The sequence below is a fragment of the Tupaia chinensis genome, unplaced genomic scaffold, assembly GCF_000334495.1.
Source record: "Tupaia chinensis unplaced genomic scaffold, TupChi_1.0 Scaffold000360_1, whole genome shotgun sequence".
In the NCBI taxonomy this organism is placed as follows: domain Eukaryota; kingdom Metazoa; phylum Chordata; class Mammalia; order Scandentia; family Tupaiidae; genus Tupaia; species Tupaia belangeri.
The window spans coordinates 2,129,395-2,150,345 of record NW_006159856.1 but is presented as its reverse complement, the minus strand read 5'-3'; the positions used below and the strand labels follow the sequence as shown (position 1 = coordinate 2,150,345).

Below are 20,951 nucleotides of genomic sequence, written 5' to 3'. Positions count from 1 at the left end.
AAAACGAAACGGAGAGTAAGCCCACCTAGGCTCTGGGGCAGCTCAGCACATCCATTCAGGACTTGAAAGTCAGAAAAAAACAGGTCTAGACTGACCATTCAGGATAAATGCAAGACCCATGAGACAAAGGGCTTGAAAACCAAAAACCATATTTCAGTAGACACCACTTTCTACATACAAGTGATAAGAGCTGTTTCGCTGAAAGTAACTGGTGAAAAATAACAAACAAGCTTTCTTAGTCTTGGGTGCCTGCAACTAAGCAGCAGAAATATTTGGCAGGTGTAAAGCAGTTGCCTTTCTCCCACTGTATACCTTGGGCTCTGAGAGGTGGCTCCACTTTACTAGCCCCACTAGTAAACTGTGAACAGCACATGTTCTTTGGAGGTTCTGAAGCTACTTAAAGAGACTTAAAACTCTTCTAAGGCATGTCTGTGAGTTGTCTGGTTTTACTTATAGATAGGCTGGCTGAAAGGCTGGACTCTACCACTCATGTGTCCAGAGAGTTCTTGCTTATTCTTGAAAACCCTATTTCATCGTCTCCTCCTCTGTGAACCCATCTCAAGGCTCATTCAGTTTCCTTTTTTAGTGTTACTCCTTTTCCTTGCATCTGTTAAGTTCTATTAGGCCTATCTTTGCATTTTGATTGCTTCTTTTGATTATGTTTTGTCTTCTTCCTTAGACTGTGAGACTTGTCTTCTCCTTACACTTTATGAGCAGGGACAAGGATGAATGGATCTTTGTCTCCTAGAATGCAGCACAGTGCCTGGCACACGACAGGTGTTCAATGAATGTAAGCTTGACAGAGTTAGGCTTAGAGGAATAGGAGATGTATCTGTGAAACTGTAATGCTACAACACAAAGCGCTGATTCTACACATCCAATTTGCATATGTATTCAGAGGGTCACCCACTCAAAAAAGGAGGGCCAGATGTAAAGACAAAAAGCAAACATAAGTTTTTTTTCAATGTTTTTTTGCACAAAATACCTACCAACATCAATACCTTAAGAGTTTCCTTCATGACAAAAAAAAAAAAGTACCTATCACATGGACTACTTTTGGGATATACCTCAAATATACACCACTGATTTTCCCATAAAGTAAACATCTGGATAGGTTACTGAATGAGAATAATTATTTCACTCTTTATACAAAAGCACAAAGCTTTCACAGAAGTTTTGAATTGCTCTCCACTTTGAGACAAAAGAAGTAATTCACAGGAAAAAAAATGTTTTGCTTTTAACAAGAGTTCTGACACAAATATAAACAAATGCCTTCAATAAGCATATATATCATGCTTACCTAGGGTTAGGGCTAGCTGGCAATTCAACCTATCTCCTATATTACCTATGCGAGGACTTCAAAAAGTTTGTGGAAAAATGGAATTAAAGCACAAATGTACCTTGATAAAAAAATTTTCCAAAATCCATGGATTTTTATAAAACGTAATTTTCATGAACTTTTTGAAGAGCCCCCCCTTCCCATAAATCCATTTCTAAATACCATGAATAAGATTGCAGATGATGAGGCAAGAAAGTGAAACACTAAATCATTAAAAATCCACTCGAGGGGCCAGCAGGTGGCGTGGTAGTTGAGGCACTGGACTCCCACATGGCCAACCCTGGTTTGAGTCCCTCACCTGGCAGCTTGCTTTCTCACACACACCCCCCCACCTCTCTCTGGTCAAATTTTAAAATAATAATTATAAGTCTTTAAAAAAATACACTTGAGAGATGTCCAACACTAAGTATTCAAATAAAATTCAAAATTTTAGTTATATTCCAGTTAGCAAGAAAGTTGAGTGATGCTATTTCTGCTTAACTAAAGTTTTTTCTTTAAAAAAAAAAAATAACAACAGATTTTTGCTGTAAGTTATGTGTATTTGCCAGAGAGACAGAGAAAGAGAGAAATCCCCTTCCCCAAGGGGGGAAAACCATGCTGCAATCCTTTCTCCTCTATTCTCCTCTTGGGATTTTGGGCATGCATGCACATGCACCTGGCGTGTTTCAAGCCTCTGGGTCCAGGACTCAAACTGCAGTCAGCCATGTGGTAGTCCAATGTCTCAACCACGATGCCAATTGCTGGCCCATAAGGTTTTTTAATATCCCCCTTAGAGATGGTAAAGAGGCAAAAGGACCAGCTTTGTTTTGGCCTGGATAGTTCCCAGACTAGAATGATCTTCAAAGTGAAATACAGATTAAACATCACAATATGATCCCCAAGTAGATTTATTTATTTATTCTCCATACAGCTCCTCCCTTCCCCTGAGTCACAACCTGAATTTTCACTATAATAAAATTTTGGCAGTGTTTCTACTTAAGTCTCAAGATAACTTGGAAAGGAGCTGTATGGATACACTCTGAATGTCAGAGCTAACCAAGGACTGAGACCACAAGGCCCACAGCCATGTAGGATCAATCAAGGTCCAGATTCTCTCTGAATCATTAGGCTCTACCTAATGTACTGAACTCACTGAGAGCCAGAACTCAGTGACCTTTGTTAATTCCCCTCGCTCCCAGTGGAGAATTCAAGTCATCTTTCTATTTCTAAGCTCCTTCCTACTACGGTAGTACATTGTAACACATTTTTCATGTTGAATGAAAAAGACACAGGATTTAAAGTTGGCAGCCTTGGATTCCAGTACAAATTCTGGGCCTGCAGGGTCATGATCTATCACTCCTAGGCGACATGGGACAGCAGGTGAAAACCTGTTGTGGGAAAGAGCAGAGAGGTACAGCATCCTTGCTGTGTTTGCTCTTCCCTTTAAGGCTGTTCTTTCCCCCTTGGCCTGAGCTTTGTCAGGTAAGGACTACTTAACTTTAGATCAGAAATAACAGCATACATATGTTAGTAGCAAACTGTTATATACAAAGGCAATGGACACAAAGAAGTGAAAAGATGGTTAGAAAAGGAAGTGAAAGACAAGGGGAAGGGATGGTTTTTTGGAATGTACACCATTATTATTTTTTCAGACAGATTTTTGCCATCGGGTGAACACTTTGCCAAAAGACAGACAGAAAGTGAGAAATCACCCCTGGGGGTAGGGGGATGGCCATGCTGCAATCCCTTCTCCTCCACTCTCCTCTTGGGATTTTGGTCACATACACACATGTGCCTGGAGTGAGTTTCAAGCCTCTGAGTCTGGAACTCTAACCGCAGTTGTCCATGAGGGAGTCCAGGAATGTAACCATTATGCCATCTGCTGGTCCCAAGGTACACCATTATTACGATGATGTGGAGATCTAGACAGGATTCCACATAGGATGTGGTAGAAAGGGAGACTCTGAGGAGCTCAGAGAGTCTCAGTTGGGTGCACCCTACTTGCACATGCAAATGAAGATCCTCTCTCCTTTTTTTCTTTAAATTATTTTTTATTTAACTTGATTTATTATTATTATTGTTATTTTCCAGTTTGATCAAAGAGAGAGATAGGGAGAGAGGAAAAGTGAAAAGGCAAGCCATCAGGTCTGGGACTCAAACTGCGGTCGACCATGTGGGAGTACACCACCTTTAACTAGTATGCCACCTGCTGGCCCCACATATCCTCTCTTAAGGAAAGCAACCCCTATTTTAGGACCTGAGGAATCTCACAGAGTAAGCTGAACAACACATGACCTCATAATAAAAAATCAGGCAAGAAAACAAAACATCTTAAGTGATGTCAGCAGAAATCACACAACACAGATTTAGATCCACAAAATTTCATTGTATAAAGAATAACTGGTGAAACGCTTAAAGAAACAAAAAATGAAAAAAATAAAGGACTAAGAACATAAAAAATTGCTAAACATGCTTAGTGAATAAAAGTAGATTAAAGCTTAGAAATAAAGGAGTACAACTTAAGTCAGGTACCATTAAAGAATCTCTTATTTGGAAGATTGATCCAAAATAAGTTCTTGTATGTGTGTGTGTGTGTGTGTGTGTGTGTGTGTTTTTACAGAGAAATCTTTGCTATAGGGTGCATGCGTTCACTGGAAAGACAGAGAGAAACAGAAAGTGAGAAATCATCCCCCTGGGGGATGGCCATGCCGCAATCCCTTCTCCTCCATTCTCCTCTTGGGATTGTGGGCACACATGCACACGCACCTGGCATGAGTTTTAAGCAGCCAGGGCTGGGACTAGAACTGTGGTTAACTATGTGGGAGTCCAGCCAGATAACCATTATGCTATCTACTGGTCCCAGAAGGTAGAATTTTAGAGACACAGAAGATGAGAAACTTGAAAGAGACCAGCAGTTGGCACAATGGCCATGTGGCTGGACTCCCATGTAGTTGACCACGGTTTGAGTGTCAGACCCGGTGGCTTAAACTCATGCAGGGCGTGTGTGCGTGCATGCCCAAGATCCTGAGAGAATGGAGGAGAAGGGATTACGGCATGGCCATCTCCCCTGGGGGGGGGGTGTGATTTCTCACTTTCTGTCTCTCTCTCTCTCTCTCTATTCGGCGAGCGCAAGCGCCCTATAGCAAAAACCTCTCAAGAAAAAAAAAAGAAAAACAGAATGGGGATTAATGTCAATTTAATACAAAATTCAGACAGAGAAAACAAGAGAAAAAATATGGGGATAAAAACATCAGATAGGGAGTCTAAAATGATTAGTATGCTCAGGGTTCTAATAAAACAATAAACAACATGTAGAACAGATAGATTAGTAAGCTGTAAGAGATATCAATAGAAAGTTCTCAAACTTGGGGCATGGTGGTTAAGGCGCTGGACACTCCCACATGGCCAACCATGGTTCGAGTCCCGAACCTGGTGGCTTGGCTTTCTTACTTTCTCTCTCTATGTATCTCTCTGGTCAAATTAAAATAAAATGAATGAATGAATAAATAAAATTAAATAATTCTTAGGGAAAAAAAGGAAAGTTCACAAAATGAAATGCAAAAAGAATGATTAACAAACGAACAAAAACAATGACAAAAACAGCCTACCACCCTGAAGACCAGAACAAAACATCCAAGAATTATGGGGCAATTTCAAGAGATAAAACACATGGAATTGGAATGCTGGAAGGAGTGAACAAATATTTGAAAGTAACGGTTGAAAATTCTCCAAAACTGATGACAGATACCACAGATCCCAGGAGTTCAAAGAACACCACACAGAATAAGTACCCCAAAAGCTATATGTAAGCATATAACATTAAATCTGCAGAAAACCAAAGACAGAAAATCTTGAAAGAAGCTGAGGAGTTTGGGGAGAAACCTATAGAAGAACAAGGAAAAGAATTATAGATAACATAAGAAACCATGCAAGTAAGGAAAGAGGGGAGTTAAATATATTTAAATGTTTAAAGAAAAAAAAAAACCACCAACCTAGAATTGTGTATCCAGCGAAATAATCCTTCAAAAGTGAAGGAGAAATAAAGACTTCCTCAGACAAACAAAAACTGAGGGAACTCATCGCCGCAGACCTGCCCTGTAAGAAATGTTAAAAGATTTTCTTCAGGCAGAAGGAAAATAATTCAGGTTTGAGAAAGATGGATCTATATAACAAAAGGAAGAGCATCAGAGAAGGAGTAAAAGTAAAATAAAATCTATTTTTCTTGTTATTCACTGACATAAAAGATAATACTTTTAATAGCAACAATAGATTGAATAACATATGGATAAGTGAAAATAATGACAACAATGTCACAAGGAATAAAAGGAAGGATTGGGAATAATCTACTGAAAGCTAACTGTACACACAAGAAGTTGAATAGTGTTTGGGGGGGTTAGATTAGTTAAAAATGTATATTGTGAATTCTAAGGCAACTGTAAGAAATTTTTTTAAAGTAGAATTGGTATGCTGAGAAGAAACAGAATGGAATTATAAAATGTTCAACTAAAAGTGGAGAAAGCAGAAAAAGCCTCTGGTTAATGAAAACAGCTACCAACATGGTTGATATTAATACAAACACATGAGACATCATTTTCAATGTGAATTGTATAAACACACCAATGAAAAGACAGGGATCATCAGAGTATACATTTTTCTTTTTTCTTTTTTTTTAGTTGCTGGAGGGCATGTGTGCTCGTCGCCAGAGGGACAGAGAAAGAGAGAGAGAGAGAACCCAATGGGGTATAGAAATGCCACAATCCTGTCCTCCATCTCCATACTGTGGGGATACAGGGCATGCGCGCACATGTGCTGGTGTGTTTTTCAAGCTCCAGTGCTGGGATTTGAACTGCGATTGGCTATTAGTCCTTTAATCACAAGGCTATATAGCTGGCTCTATCAGAATAAAACAAACAAACAAAAAAACCTGGGGCCAGCAGGTGGCACAGTGTTTGGGATGCTGGATTCCCGTATGGCTGACTGTGGTTTGAATCCTGGACCCATCAGCTTGAAGTTCACGCCAGGTGTGTGTGTATGCACATGCATGCCCAGGATCCCGAGAAGAGAACGGAGAGCGGATGCAGTGTGACCATGTCTGAGCGGTGATTTTTCGCTTTCTTTCTGTCTCTCGGGCAAGCGCACATGTTCTATGGCAAAAATCTCTCAAAGAAAACTATTGGACATAGTGAAAACAAGTGTTACGGGGAAAATGTATAGTTATAAATGCTTTGATTATAGTGGTTAAGGTGCTGGACTCCCTGGCCTAACCACAGTTTGAGTCCCAGACCCAGCAGCTTGAAATTCATACCGGGTGCATACATGCCCAAAATTGTGAGGAGAATGGAGGAGAAGGGATTGCAGTATGGCTGTCCCCCCGGGGGGTGTGTGTGTGTGTGTGTCTGTCTTTCTCTCTGGTGAGCATGCGTACCCTATAGCAAAAAATTCCCAAAACAAACAAAGGGGCTAGATATACAAAATAAAACACAATAATGCTTTGCTGGAGCTCTTCCTCAAAATGCCAGAAATATATATGCCCATTATCTAGGCTGAATGAGGCTAAGGGGTAGATCACAGAATTAAGATCCTATTAGGGCTGCTGTATCTGTTTCACTCATGAAATATACACACACACACATACATATATACACACACACACATACACACACACACATATGTATGTGTGTGTGTGTATGTGTGTGTGTGTGTAGTGTGTGTGTATTGACAAGAAAATTGACAAACCTATAGCAAGATGGACTAAGGAAAAAAAGAGGACACTCAAATTACTAAAATTAGAAATGAAATAGAAAAATCTAAATAGGTCAAAAATTCTCTGACAAAGCCCTGAATCCAATGGCTTCAATGGTAAATTCGGCCAAACATTAAAAGGTTAAGTACAGCCTACCCATTAACGTGCAGTGGGAACCTAAGAGTAGGCTGGAAGCTATGTGTCTGACTATGGGTTCAGATTTCCAGATAGGTGTGAAAACATGCTAGGTGTGTATCAGGTGCCCAGGATTGAAGCGCTGTAGAAAGGGGATTCAGATGAAAGGTGTTTTACTTTCTCTGTGTGTACACATATGTTATCATAAAAAATATATATATATATAACAAATAATAATCCTAAAACTTTCCAAAAAACTTAAAAAAGAGAAAACACAACCTAACTCATTTTATATAGTCAATATTACTTTCATACCAAAGCAGCCAAAGATAACAAAGATAATATAACAAATCTACAGATCAATATCCTGAATTGCTGCTAAAAGCTCCCACAAAATACTAGCAAACTGAATTCAGCAGCATAGTACAGAGATCACACACATGACCAACTGGATTTTATTCATGGAATAGAAAAATAATTTAACATATGGAATCAGTCAGGGTAATATAAGGGTAATATACCACAATAAGAGAATAAAGTAAAAAGAAAAACAAAACTCAACAGATATAGAAAAAGCATTTGACAAAATTCAATATTCAAAATTGAATACCCTTTCATAACACTCGACACAGAACAGAGTCTACCCTCAACAGAATAAAAGTCATATATTAAAAACCTACCTCCCTATTTGGGAATGTAAATCAAAACGATGATATGATACTATGTCATATCCCTTAGAATGGCAACTGTATGGTTAATGACTAAAAGCTTCTCCTTGAATATTAGAAATAAGCCAAGGATGCACACTTTTGCCACTTCTATTCAACATAGTATTGAACATTTCAGCCAGAGCAATTAAGTAAAAAAAAACAAATAAAAGTTATCCAAATTGGAAAGGAAGAAGTAAAATTACTTCGGTTCCTAGGGCATATGATTTTTTTCTTTTATAGAGAGGTTTTTGCTATAGTGTGTGTGCGCTCGCCAGACAGACAGACAGAGAGACAGAAAACGAGAAATCACCCCCCAGGGAGGATGGCCACGCTGCAATCCCTTCTCCATTCTCCTCTCGGGATCTTGGGCACACGCATACACACACACACACACACCTGGTGTGAGTTTAAGCAGCCAGGTTTGAGACTCAAACCACGGTCGACTACATGGGAGTCCAACAACATACTCATTACGCTAACTGCTGATCCCGTCAGAGCACATGATTTTATACACAGAACAACTGAAAGATTCCACCAAAACAAAACAAAGTTAGAATAAATTAATTTGGCTATATAGCGAAATACAAAGTGAACACTCAAAAGTCAATTACATTTCTATATACTTACAATGAACAATTAGAAGAGGAAATTATTAAAATAATTCTATCCACAATAATATAAAAAAGAATACTTAGGAATTAACCAAAGAAACATACAATGAAAACTACACAACACTGATAAGCCAAATTAAAGATATAAATAAAATGAAACACTGAGTATGTTCAGACTTAATACTGTTAAAATGTCCATCCTATTGAATAGTACCCCAAGTGATCTACAAGTAATACACTCTTATCAAAATCTCAACAGTGTTTCTTACAGAAAGAAATAGAAAAATCCATCTTAAAATTCATGAAATCTCAAAAGAGCCTAACTAAATAGTCAAAATAATCTTGAAAAGAGAACAAAGGGCCCATTTCCTGATTTCAAAACTTACTACAAAGCTAAAATCAAAGCAGACAATACTGGTAATAAAGACAGATACTTTGGCCAATGAAACAAAACAGAAGAGAGCCCAGAAACAACCCTCACATATATGGTCAAATTACTTTAAACAGGAGTGCCAAGGCTATTCAATAAGGAAAGAATAGTTTTTTGTTTTAGTTTGTCTTGTTTTTGAGAGAGATTTTTGCTTTAGAGCACAGATGTTCGTGGAGAGACAAAGAGACAAAGAAACAGAAAAGTGAGAAATCACCACCCCCCTCTCCCCAGGGGGGATGGCCATGCTGCAATCCCCTCTCTTCTACTCTCTTGGGATTTGGGGCAAACATGCACATCCATCCACTGTGAGTTTCAAACCGCTGGGTCCAGTAATGGAACCATGGTTGGTCACATGGGAGGCCAGTGCCTCAACCACTAGGCCACCTGCTGGTCCTGAGGACAGTCTTTAACAAATGGGACTAGGAAAACTTGACATTCACATGCAAAAGTTGGACCCAAATCTTACTATATATAAAAATTAAATTCAAAAGTATCAAAGACCTAAATGTGGGCCTGAAACAATTAAAATTTTACGAGAAAATACAGCAAAAACTTTAAATATTGAATTTGGCAACAATTTCTTGGATGTAATATGAAAGGCAGAGGCAACAAAAGAAAAAGCAGACCAATTCGATTCCATAAAATTTTTTATTTATTTTTATTATTTCTTTTTTGGAGAGGTTTTTGCTATAGGGTGCGTGCACTTGCCAGAAAGACAGAGAGAGACAGAGAGACAGAAAGTAAGAAATCACCCCCCCCCCCCCGGGGGGAGGGCCATGCCACAATCCCTTTTTTTCCATTCCCCCTTGAGGATTTGGGCATGCCATTTGCACCCGGCGTGAATTTAAGCCACTGGGTCTGGGACTCAAACTGTGGTCCACTACATGGGAGTCCAGTGACATAGCCATTACACTAACTGCTGGTCCCTCCATAACAATGTTTAAATGGGGCCTACAGGTAGCATGGTGGTTAAAGCACCAGGCTTCTAAATGGCTGACTACCATGGCTTGAGCCCCAGACCCGGAAGCCTGAAAATCATGCTGGCCACATGTGCATGTGCATGTGTGCTCCAAACCCTGAGAGTAGAATGGAAGAAAAGAGACTGTAGTGTAGCCAACCCCTCTTGGGTGGTGGTAGGGGGTGATTTCTCACTTTTTCTCTCTGGTGAGCACACGTACCCTATGGCAAAAACCTAAAAAAATTTTAAAAATTAAAATTTTAAATATTGTGCATCAAAAGACCAATCAATAGGTAAAAAGGCAACCCACAGAGTGAGAGAAAACAGTTGCAAACCATGTGTCTTTTCAAGGATTACTATCCAGAATATATAGGTTACACCTAAAACACAACAACAAAATAAAGAACCCAATTCAGTAACAGGCCAAGGAATCAGACGGAGAAGATATGAAAATGGCCAATAAGCACAAGAAAAGACAATTAATATCAGTAGTTATTAGGAAAATGCTAATCAAAACCATATGTGATGACAACATCTCATATCCATTAGGATGGTTAATACACAAACAAAACCAACGACCAAACAAAACAGAAAATAGGCTGGCCCCTGGTAGTTAAGGGTGCCAGATCTCACATGGACAACTATGTGGTTCCAGCCCCTGATGCTTGAAAAACATGTTGGGCATATGTCCATGCATGCCCCAATCCCCAACAGGATAGAAAAATGGAGAAGGGATTGTAGTGTGACCACATCCCATGGTGAGAGTGTTTCTCCCTTCCCCTTTCTTCTTTTTCTGGTGAATACACATATTCTCTGGTAAAACTAAAAACAAACAAACAAAAAACAAAAAGAAAACAGCAAACAAAGACGAGTTGATGAAGATGTGAATAGAAATGTAAGATGGTATAGTCACTGTGGAGAACACTATTGCACTTCCTCAAGAACTTACAAACAGGGACCAGCAGATGGCGTAATGGTTACGTTGCTGGACTCCCACATAGTCAACTGCAGTTTGAGTCCCAGATCTGGTGGCTTAAAACTCACGCCAGGTGTGTGTGTGTGTATACGCAAAATTCCAAGGGGAGAATGGAGGACAAGGGATTGCAGCATGACCACACCCCCCTGGGGGATGATTTCTCACTTTGTATCTCTCTGTCTCTCCAATTAGTGGATTTACCCTACAGCAAAAAAACAAAAAAACAACAAAAAAACAAACAAAAAAAAACCCTCTTAAAAAATTACCATATGGGGACCACAGTTAGCATAATGGCTATGTCGCTGGACTCCCATGTAGTCGACCGTGGTTCAAGTCCTGGACCCGGTGGCTTAAACTCACGCCGGGTGCATGTGCATGCATGCCCAGGATCATGAGAGGAGAATGGAGGAGAAAGGACTGCGGCGTGGCCATCTCCCCCCCGTGGGGGGGTGATTTCTAACTTTCTGTCTCTCAGTCCTCTTTTTTGGGCGGGGGCAGCCCACCCAAAAAAAAAAAAAAAAAAAAAAAAAAAAGTACCATAGGATCCTGCAATTTCAGTTCTGGGAAAATATGAAAAAGAATTGGAAGCAGGATCTGAAAGAAATATCTGTATCTTATCTTCATAGCAGTATTCACAATAGGTAACATGTACAAACAACTCAAGTGTTCATTGATGGATGAATGGATAAGCAAAATATGGCATATCCATATAACAGAATATTATTCAACCTTAAAAAGCAAGGAAATTCTGCAATATGCTACAATATGGATGAACTTTGAGGACATTATGCAAAGTGACATAAGCCAGTCACACAAAGACAAATACTGTATGATTCCATGTACACGAGCTGAGGTAGGGGTAGGGGTGTGGCCTTCAATAATTTCAAGGAAAGTGCATATTATGAAAAAACTACGGAAGGGTTTCAAAAATTTTCTGCACAAAAATAAGACTTATGCTACTTGGTTATGTCTGAAGAGAATCTATTTTGAGACATTAAGAAAGATACGAAATCAATTTGAAAAGAGCCCCTATCAGAGAAATATTAATTCTGTTGAAGTTGAAGAATAAACATAAAATTTATGGTGATGCTGGGAACCAGCAGTTAGCGTAATGGCTATGTAGCTGGACTCCCACGTAGTCGACCGTGGTTCGCGTCCCGGACCCGGTGGCTTAAAATTCACGCTGGGCGCGTGTACGCCCAAGATCCCAAGAGGAGAATGGAGGAGAAGGAATTGCGACGTGACCATCCCCCCGGGGGGTGATTTCTCGCTTTCTGTCTCTATGTCTCTCTCTGTCTGTCTGGCGAGCGCACGCGCCCTTATAGCGAAAACCTCTCAAAAAAAAAAATTTATGGTGATGCTTGGGTAAAAGGATGGTGAAATCACTGATGCTTTACAAAAAAAGTTTACTGGGATAAAGACTCAAAGAAACCAGCACTTTATATATGGGTAACTAATGTAATGAAAGGATGAAAGTGCTGAAGATGACGCTCATCCACATCAATTTGCAAGGAAAAAATTAGTCTTGTTTGTGTGCCCAGATCAGCTGCAGGAAAGACCAAGGCTTTCAATGGAAATTTTATTTATTATGTTTTCTTAAATTTTTTAATGGAAACTCTAAACAAGCGGGATCAAGATCCTAGAACTTTCTTTGACCAACTATAACAGAAGATGAAAAATTGCCTTACTAATATAATCCTAAAGACAAAAAGCACAATCAAAGCAATGGCTCCCAAGAGAGAAGGTGGTTCAGTTCAACTAAAATTAGACCAATCAAGAGAAAAGGAAATGGCAACAGTATCTGAAGGATGCTCCAGGCATTTTGTTGGTTGACTTTCAGAAAGACCAAAAGCAGTAACATTTGCTTATGTTAGTGCTCTGAAAAAAACCAAAGCTCTAGTAGAAATACACCTGTTTTGTTTTGTTTTTAAGGGGAGGGTAAATCATTAGGCATCTATCTTACAGTCCCGATTTGGTTCCTTTTGACTTATTTTTTAATTAATCTTTTAAAAAAGAATTATTTATTAAATTTTATTATTCTTATTACTATTTAATTTGACCAGAGAGAGACAGAAAGCAAGCCACCAGATCCGGGACTCAAACCTTGGTCAGCCATGTGGGAGTCCAGCACCTTAACAACCATACCATCTGCTGGTCCCAATTTAATCATTTAAAAGAGACTTTTAAGGGAACCAGCAGTTAACGTAATGGCTATGTCGCTGGACTCCCACGGAGTCGGCTTATTACTATTTATTTTGACCAGAGAGAGACAGAAAGCAAGCCACCAGATCCGGGACTCAAACCTTGGTCAGCCATGTGGGAGTCCAGCACCTTAACAACCATACCATCTGCTGGTCCCAATTTAATCATTTAAAAGAGACTTTTAAGGGAACCAGCAGTTAACGTAATGGCTATGTCGCTGGACTCCCACGGAGTCGACCGCGGTTCGCGTCCCGGACCCAGTGGCTTAAAACTCACACCGGGCGCATGTGCGTGCGTGTCCAAGATCCTGAGAGGAGAATGGAAGAGAAGGGATTGCGGCGTGGCCATCTTCCTTGGGGGTGATTTCTCGCTTTCTGTCTCTATGTCTCTCTCTGTCTGTCTGGCGAGCGCACGTACCCTATAGCAAAAACCTCCCCCCCACCAAAAAAGAGATTTTTAAAAGAGATTTTTGCTACACGGCACGTGTGCTTGCCAGAGAGATAAAAGGCAAGACATTATTCCTGAAGGGGTATGACCACACCACAATCTCTTCTTCTCCATTCCCCTCTTAGGATTTTGGGCACACACGCACATGCAGCCAGCATGAGTTTTAAGCTGCCAGGTCCAGGACTTGCACCGCAGTCAACTACGTGGGATTCCAGCAATATAACCATTACACCGTCTGCTGGCCCTGTTGTTTATTAATCTTAAAAAAATAAAATCTTGGGACCAGCAGTTGGCGTAATGGCTATGTCGCTGGACTCCCACGTAGTCGACCGTGGTTCGAGTCCCGGGCCGGTGCCTTAAACTCACGCCGGGCGCGTGTGCCTGTGTGCCCAAGATCCCGAGAGGAGCATGGAGGAGAAGGGATTGCGGCGTGGCCATCCCCCCTGGGGGGTGATTTCCTGCTTTCTATCTCTCTGTCTCTCTGTCTGTCTGGCGAGCGCACGTGCCCTATAGCAAAAACCTCTCCAAAAAAAAAATAATAATAAAAATAAAATAAATAAAATTAAATCTTCAAATGTACTCTCTCTTCTTTGTTAATAATAAAAAGGACTGTGGGGCCAACAGGTGTCATGGTGGTTAAGGTGCTGGACTTCCACGTGGACAACCACAGTTTAAGCCTGACCTGGAGGCTTGCTTTCTCAGTTTCTCTCTCTCTTTTTCTGTTTAGTACATGTGCCCTAAAGCAAACCTAAAAATAAAGAAATAAAATAATAAAAAGGACTATATTGATATGATTAAATTCTAAGGGCCTTCAGTTTATTAGGGATGGACTAAATGACTAGTAGTATTGTTTCCAAAGTCTTAAACTTGATGAATTATGTTGAGGAGTAAATTTTTTTTTTTTTTTTTTTACCCTTTAATTACATTTTCCAAAAGCTTTATGAAGTTCTCCCATATTAGGTACTTAAGAGGAGTCACAATCCTAGAGACAGAAAGCAGAATAGTGGTTGTTAGAGACTGGGAGAAAGGGGAAGTAGGGAGTTATTGTTGAATGGGTCAAAAGTTTCAGTTTTATAAGCCGAAAAGAGTTACTGAGGAGATCAACAGAGGGGAAGGTGTTTGAGGTGCTAGACTCCCACATGGCTCAACATGGTTCAAGTTCTAGACCTGGCAACTTGAAACTCAGAACAGGCATGTGTGTGTGTGTGTGTGTGTGTGTGTGTGTGTGTGTGTGAGTGCCTCAAATCCCAAGAGAAGAATGGAGGAGAAGGGATCATGGTATGACCATCTCCCCATGGGGTGATTTCTAGTTTTCTCTCTTTTCAGCAAATGCATGTGCCCTAAAGTAAAAATCTCCAAAAGACAAGTTATGAAGAAGGATGATGCTGGTGGTTGTACATTATGGTGGTATTTAATATCAATGAGCTCTCTACTTAAAACTGGGTAAGAAGACAAATCATGTTAGGTGTATTTTACTACAACTAAAAAAAAAGTAAATGGATGGAGAAAGACGTATGATCATAATACTAATTAAAAGCAGGCAAGAGGAGTTAAATTAATTTCAGAGAGACCAGACTTCGGAGCAAGAAAAGTCACCAGAGATAATACCAGGACATTACATGGGGAAAGATTCCAAGAACACGTAATAATAAAACCTTAACCTGTATGCATCCAACAACAGAGTGTAAAACTCTGAGTCCCAAACTGATAGAACTGCAAGGAGAAACAGATGAATGAATTATGGTAACTAGAGTCTTCTACAACCCCTTTATCAGAAATGGATAGAGCCCAGCAGGCAGAAAATCAGAACACAGTTGCACTTAACAACACCATCAATCAACAAGACATAACAGATATCTAGACTATTTCATCCAACAACAGCATAATACATATTTTTCCAAGGCTTATATGGAACATTCATATGACAGACCACATTCAGAGCCATAAACACATCTTAATAAATTCAAAAGATTAGAAATCATAAACCATAATACAATTAAAGTAGAAATCAATTAACAGAAGATATTTGAGAAATTCCCAATTATTTGAGAATTAAATTATCTGGGCCTGATAGTTACTTCTGTTCTAGTATTTCATAATTGTATTTTCCTCTGCAAGTACTTTGATCTTTTAAATAACTTAAATCTTAACATACAGATTTAAACATATCATTGGCATGAAGACATCTCAACACAGAAATCAGCCTTCAAATTGTTTTTAATCTTTTTTTTTTTTTGGAGAGGTTTTTACATGTGTGCACTTGCCAGAAAGACAGAGAGAGACAGAAAGCAAGAAATCACCTCCAGGGGGGAAGGCCATGCCGCAATTCCTTCTCCTCCATTCTCCTCTTGGGATCTTGGGCATGCACGCACACACGCCCAGTGTGAATTTAAGCCACCAGTCTGGGACTCGAACTGCAGTTGACCACATGGGAATCCAGTGACATAGCCATTATGCCATCTGCTGGTCCCACAAGTTGTTTTTACTCTTTAAGTTATTTTTTATTAGGATTCCTGGTTTACACATAATCAAAGTATATCTTTATGAGCTACGGTACTGTTTTGTTTTTGAGAGATTTTTGCTATAGGGTGCATGTACTTCCCAGAGAGATAGAATCAGAAAGTGAGAAATCACCCCTGAGGGGGGATGGCCAAGCTGCAATCACTTCTCTATTCTCCTCTTGGGATTTTGGGCATGCATGCACATGTGCCTGGTGTGAGTTTCAAGCACTAGGTTTGGAACTCAAACCATGGTCAACCACGTGGGAGTCTAGTGCCTTAATGACTATGCCACCTGCTGGCACCAACAGTATTGTTTTTTAAGGCATGCATACTCTTCAAGTTGTTTTTAATTTCAAGATTAATTTTTCACAGTTCTCATCCTAAATATTTTAGGGAATATTTACCCATGATAGCCAAAGTAGGAATTAAAAGCAAGAATTATGACCAGAAGCCAAGCGGACAACAGTACCATACTCTTGGACCTTTAGCCTCCAGCAACATGAACTAAATAAACCTCTTATATTAAAAAGAAAAAAAAGAAAAGAAAAGAAAAAAGAAAAAAAAGGAGAATTACAACTACAATGACATACTGTCTTCAAGGCAACCACTGTGATTTCATCATAGCAAAAATTCCCAAAGTTGTTAATAATGCAGAAATGAATGCAACATGAGACAAGTCAGAAGAGCCTCAGTGCAAACAGCTGCCCTCACATTCAGCACCCACTTTCTGTCTTCTAACTACATTTGGAGCATCACTGAAAAATCCTCCTAGTGTGTCTAAGAAACTTATTCTGATGTAATTGAAGACAAATTTGTGCCATGCTAATATAGCTTGTTCATTCTCTGGGAAGGTGCTTTTGCCAATTCCTATGGGGTTATTAATGTATTATGCACTTAAGTATAGACGTATCCACATAATTCAGCTAAGTCACACTAACTCAACAGAAACTACTTTTGCAAGACCAGGTAAGTAACAATTCAGAACATTTCCATTATCAGGTACAAATGACATTTTGTCAACATACCTTATTTTTCCAAATAAAAATGGTTTCCAATGAAAACATTTTAAAATAATCAGTGAATAGTCTTGACTTTGCTAACATGGTTGCAATAAGGCTTAATTATAAATTCCTGTTTCTACATGATCTCTACTACATATGGCTTGACCTCTGTAATTTGCTTTTATATCCATGAAGCTTTTACATCCAGCTACAGAATGAAAGTATAACAGGTATCAAAGGAATAGCTACTAGGGACCAGCACATAGCACAATGGTTACATTTCTGGACTCCCATGTAGTTGACTGTGGTTCAAGTCCTGGACCTGGGAGCTTAAAATTCATGCCAGGCACATTTATGTGCATGCCCAAAGTCCTGAGAGGAGAATGGAAGAGAAAGGATTATAATGTGGCCATTCTCCTGGGGGGGGTGGGGGGTGGGGGTTATTGCTTTGTGTCTCTGTGTCTCTCCAGTAAGTACATGCTCCCTATAGCAAAAATTTCTCTACGAAAAAAAGGAATAGATATTAAACACAAATGATAGTCCTCAAACCAAACCAAACCAAACCTGTTTTTGTTTTCCTCTTACTTATAATTTCCTGAGAAAGAGGCCAAAAGTTAGGGAAAAGAATCAATTTTTAATTACAGTTCTCTCTAGGCTTTGGGAATAATCAATTTTACTACTTTAACTGAGTATTTTTATGATTCTCAAAATAGGTAAAAATACACTGTATAATCATTTCTCAGGACCAGGAAATAGAGCTCTATTCAGATAAACTGCCTCCTAATCTTGCACATTCACCCAGAGGAAAACAGACTATGAACCAGGAAGACAATTAAAATAGCCTTGCTTTTATATAGCTGAAAAATGCTACTGAAAAACATCTTATTAATGAAGACATCATTAAATGTTCAAATTGAGTTAACATTCGATCTAAGAAAATTTAAGCACGAGTTTGGGTAGGTGCCAAGTACTTGTTATAATAGAATATCCAAACCTTTATACTCTATTCAGAACCTGCGATTGTTAATCTCAGTTCTCACATCTATGTCCCTCCCTAGCAAACACACACATACTCCACTTTACGACGAATCCCAGGGGAAACACATTGCATATAATTTATAAAAGCCCCTTCTACATCAAGTCCTCCCTTTTTTTTCCCAGTTGAGAAGCAATATTCTAAAGAGTGAAATGGTAGAATTTGGAGAAAACACTTTTTTTTGATGGATCAGAACTAATCCTGAACCAGAATAATAACTGGTATGAAGAAAAATAAAAAACAACCAGAATTATGATAAATATGTTCAAAACAGCTAGAGAGGCAAAGCTATCTAAAGTACTAAGAATGAAACCAACTTAAACATTTCCTCTGCAAAGTCTAACTTACTAAATATATGCACAAGGTTCTCTAAGAAGTGCATGAAAATTAACTGTTTTCTAGATCCTACCCCATATTTCCTGAATGAGCTCTTAACACATATGGTCTCTTGCAGGCCTCCTCCATCTACCTCCTGGTTAGCTTTCCATAACTGCAGGACATTATAATGTTCTATAGCATTATACATAGAATTCTTCCTTTAGGTTTGTGTACTTCTTACAAAGCCTTAGTTTTCATGGTAAGAAAGCATAATCATCTTAGACCCTGTGAAATCCAGCCAATGTTAGAGAACTCTTGCTACATTAAAAATTACTTTACCCATCACATTAAGAAAATGAGCCAGGCCTTGTAATGTTGTCAGTAGATAACTGGACACAAGTAGAAGCACTGCTGAGTTTAATCTGTCAGCAAAATCATTTGAAAAACACTGCACATTCTAGTTATTTCCGAATGAATAAATCATGATCTTTGTGATTGTTTTTTACCATTGTAAAGGTTTTAAATTACAAGTGCTGAAGAGATTACAGTAAAAGGAATTTCGCAGGCTTTCCTATTAAGAGCAAATGCTGTACTATGCAAGTTGCTAATTATTATAGACTTCTGCTTGTTTCAATGTATACTTTTGTAAGACATTAGTGATGAGTGAGCTTTTAGGCCTTTCTCCCCAACTTACCTTACTGTGTGTAAAGGGGGGTGCTGTATACAAGGTGGGATGGATAAGAGGGCGAGGCAGGTGTGGGACGGTGTGCAAAGGCACATGTCCGTGAATGTGAGGATAAAGGTGCAGTGCGGGGTGGGTAGGCTTTTCTGGGCTCATGAACTGATGGCCAGGAGGAAGAGCTGCAGCTGTCATTGCTGATGCTGTCAGTCCAGAAGCTTCTTGTTTACATACATGACATTCACAAGTATTTGGAGCTTGTTCGGCCTGAAAGAAAAGAAAGGGTACCTATTTAGTAAAACAAAAAATAATGTGAATTAAATTAAAATCAGTGACTCTATTGAGCAGTACGAAGATAAGAAATAGGGCTTGCCCTGACATCCTGAGTTGACTAGGGTCCTCCCTAAAGATTCTTTCCTCAGGGTGTGCACTTGCCAGAGAAAGAGAGTGTGCGAGAAAGTAAGAAATCACCCTCCAGAGGGACAGCCATGCTGCAATCTCTTCTCCTCCATTCTCCTGGGATCTTGGGCATGAACACACATGCACCCAGTGTAATTTTTAAGCCACCGAGTCTCAAATTCGAACCACAGTTGGTCATATGGGAGTCCAACAATGTAAACCCTACGCTACCTGCTGGCCCCAACCAGGATCTTTCTTATGAGAGAAAGGAAGAACCTAAGAGACTGGGCCGGAAGAAGCCTGCAGAGAGAGAAAAGAGGTGTGCTTCATTCTCCAGGTGGGTGACCATGGAGGCTGCAGCCCCTTTAAATGTATCCTATGCCTGACTGAGGGAGAAGGGGGCTGGTAATGACTGCAGAGACAAAGAGAGGGAGCTGGAACCCAGGAGAAAAAAAAGCCACTATTTGACTAAGCTCCACTAGGTTCATGCTGCTCTTTTTTTTTTTTTTTTTTGGAGAGGTCTTTGCTATAGGGCACGTGCACTTGCCAGAAAGACAGAGACAGAGAGACAGAAAGCGAGAAATCACCCCTAGGGGGGATGGCCACGCTTTAATCCCTTCTCCTCCATTCTCCTCTCAGGATGTGCACGCATGCACATACACCCTGCGTGAGTTTAAGCCGCCAGGTCTGAGACCAGAACCGCGGTCGACTACATGGGAGTCCAGCAACATAGCCATTACGCCAAGTGCTGGTCCCCCATGCTGTTTAATACATGACTCCATAATGGAATTGAAAGGGCCTATGGCTTAAGATGAAGTGAAAACAGGTTGGTGATGTGCCTCCCTCAAATCAAGTATGAAATTGAACACAACTGTCGAAAGCAACCATATCGAGGCTCTAGAAATCAGTCTCGAAAGAATACTCAGCAGTGTATATTCAGGTAAATTGGCTGGAACTTCAGGTAAGAGCAGCAGTCAGGCCTCCTTACTTGGGACTCTTCAGGGTCCCCATTCCCAGACATGGGAGTTCTGTCAGGGAAGGGATGCCTGTGAAAACCAGTCCTGTGGCCAAATAAGACAGCTCAATCTCAAGCAGAGGTGAAGCAATATAAGTAGTGGACTCAGCAGGTAACTAAGAGGGAAACATGCAGTTTGGTTAGTTTGAGGCTGGGGTCTTGGCCAGGGTGAGTTGCAGACAATACCCTGGGAATGGGAGAGTCACGGAAGGGCTTCTGAACTTGCCCACAGCTTGCTGGCTGACCAGGAGACTCCAGAACATGCAAAGAAAAACCAGAGAGCCCAAGGGAGGAACCACCAGAGCTGACTGTGTGCTGTTACCTCACCCAATCTGCATAAAGATACATCAGCAAAGAGTCTCAAGGATTCAAGGTACATGGGCAACCTCTGCCCAAATTGCTAGCTGACCAAGAAGCCAGGTAAAGGGTAGACCTCTAGGAATCAAGCTTAAAAAAAAAAAAAAAAAAAAGG

General features: G+C 39.9%; 1 protein-coding gene across 2 annotated transcripts in view; it reads right to left on the bottom strand.

Moving 5' to 3' along the window:
* Positions 1–20,951, bottom strand: part of FAM193A (family with sequence similarity 193 member A) — a 157,162-nt gene that overhangs the window by 47,232 nt on the left and 88,979 nt on the right. For both annotated transcript variants that reach the window (XM_006152917.2, XM_006152918.2), the window contains exon 12: positions 19,081–19,332. In XM_006152917.2, coding sequence (XP_006152979.1) covers positions 19,081–19,332 — 252 coding nt within the window. The remainder of the gene's footprint in view (positions 1–19,080; positions 19,333–20,951) is intronic.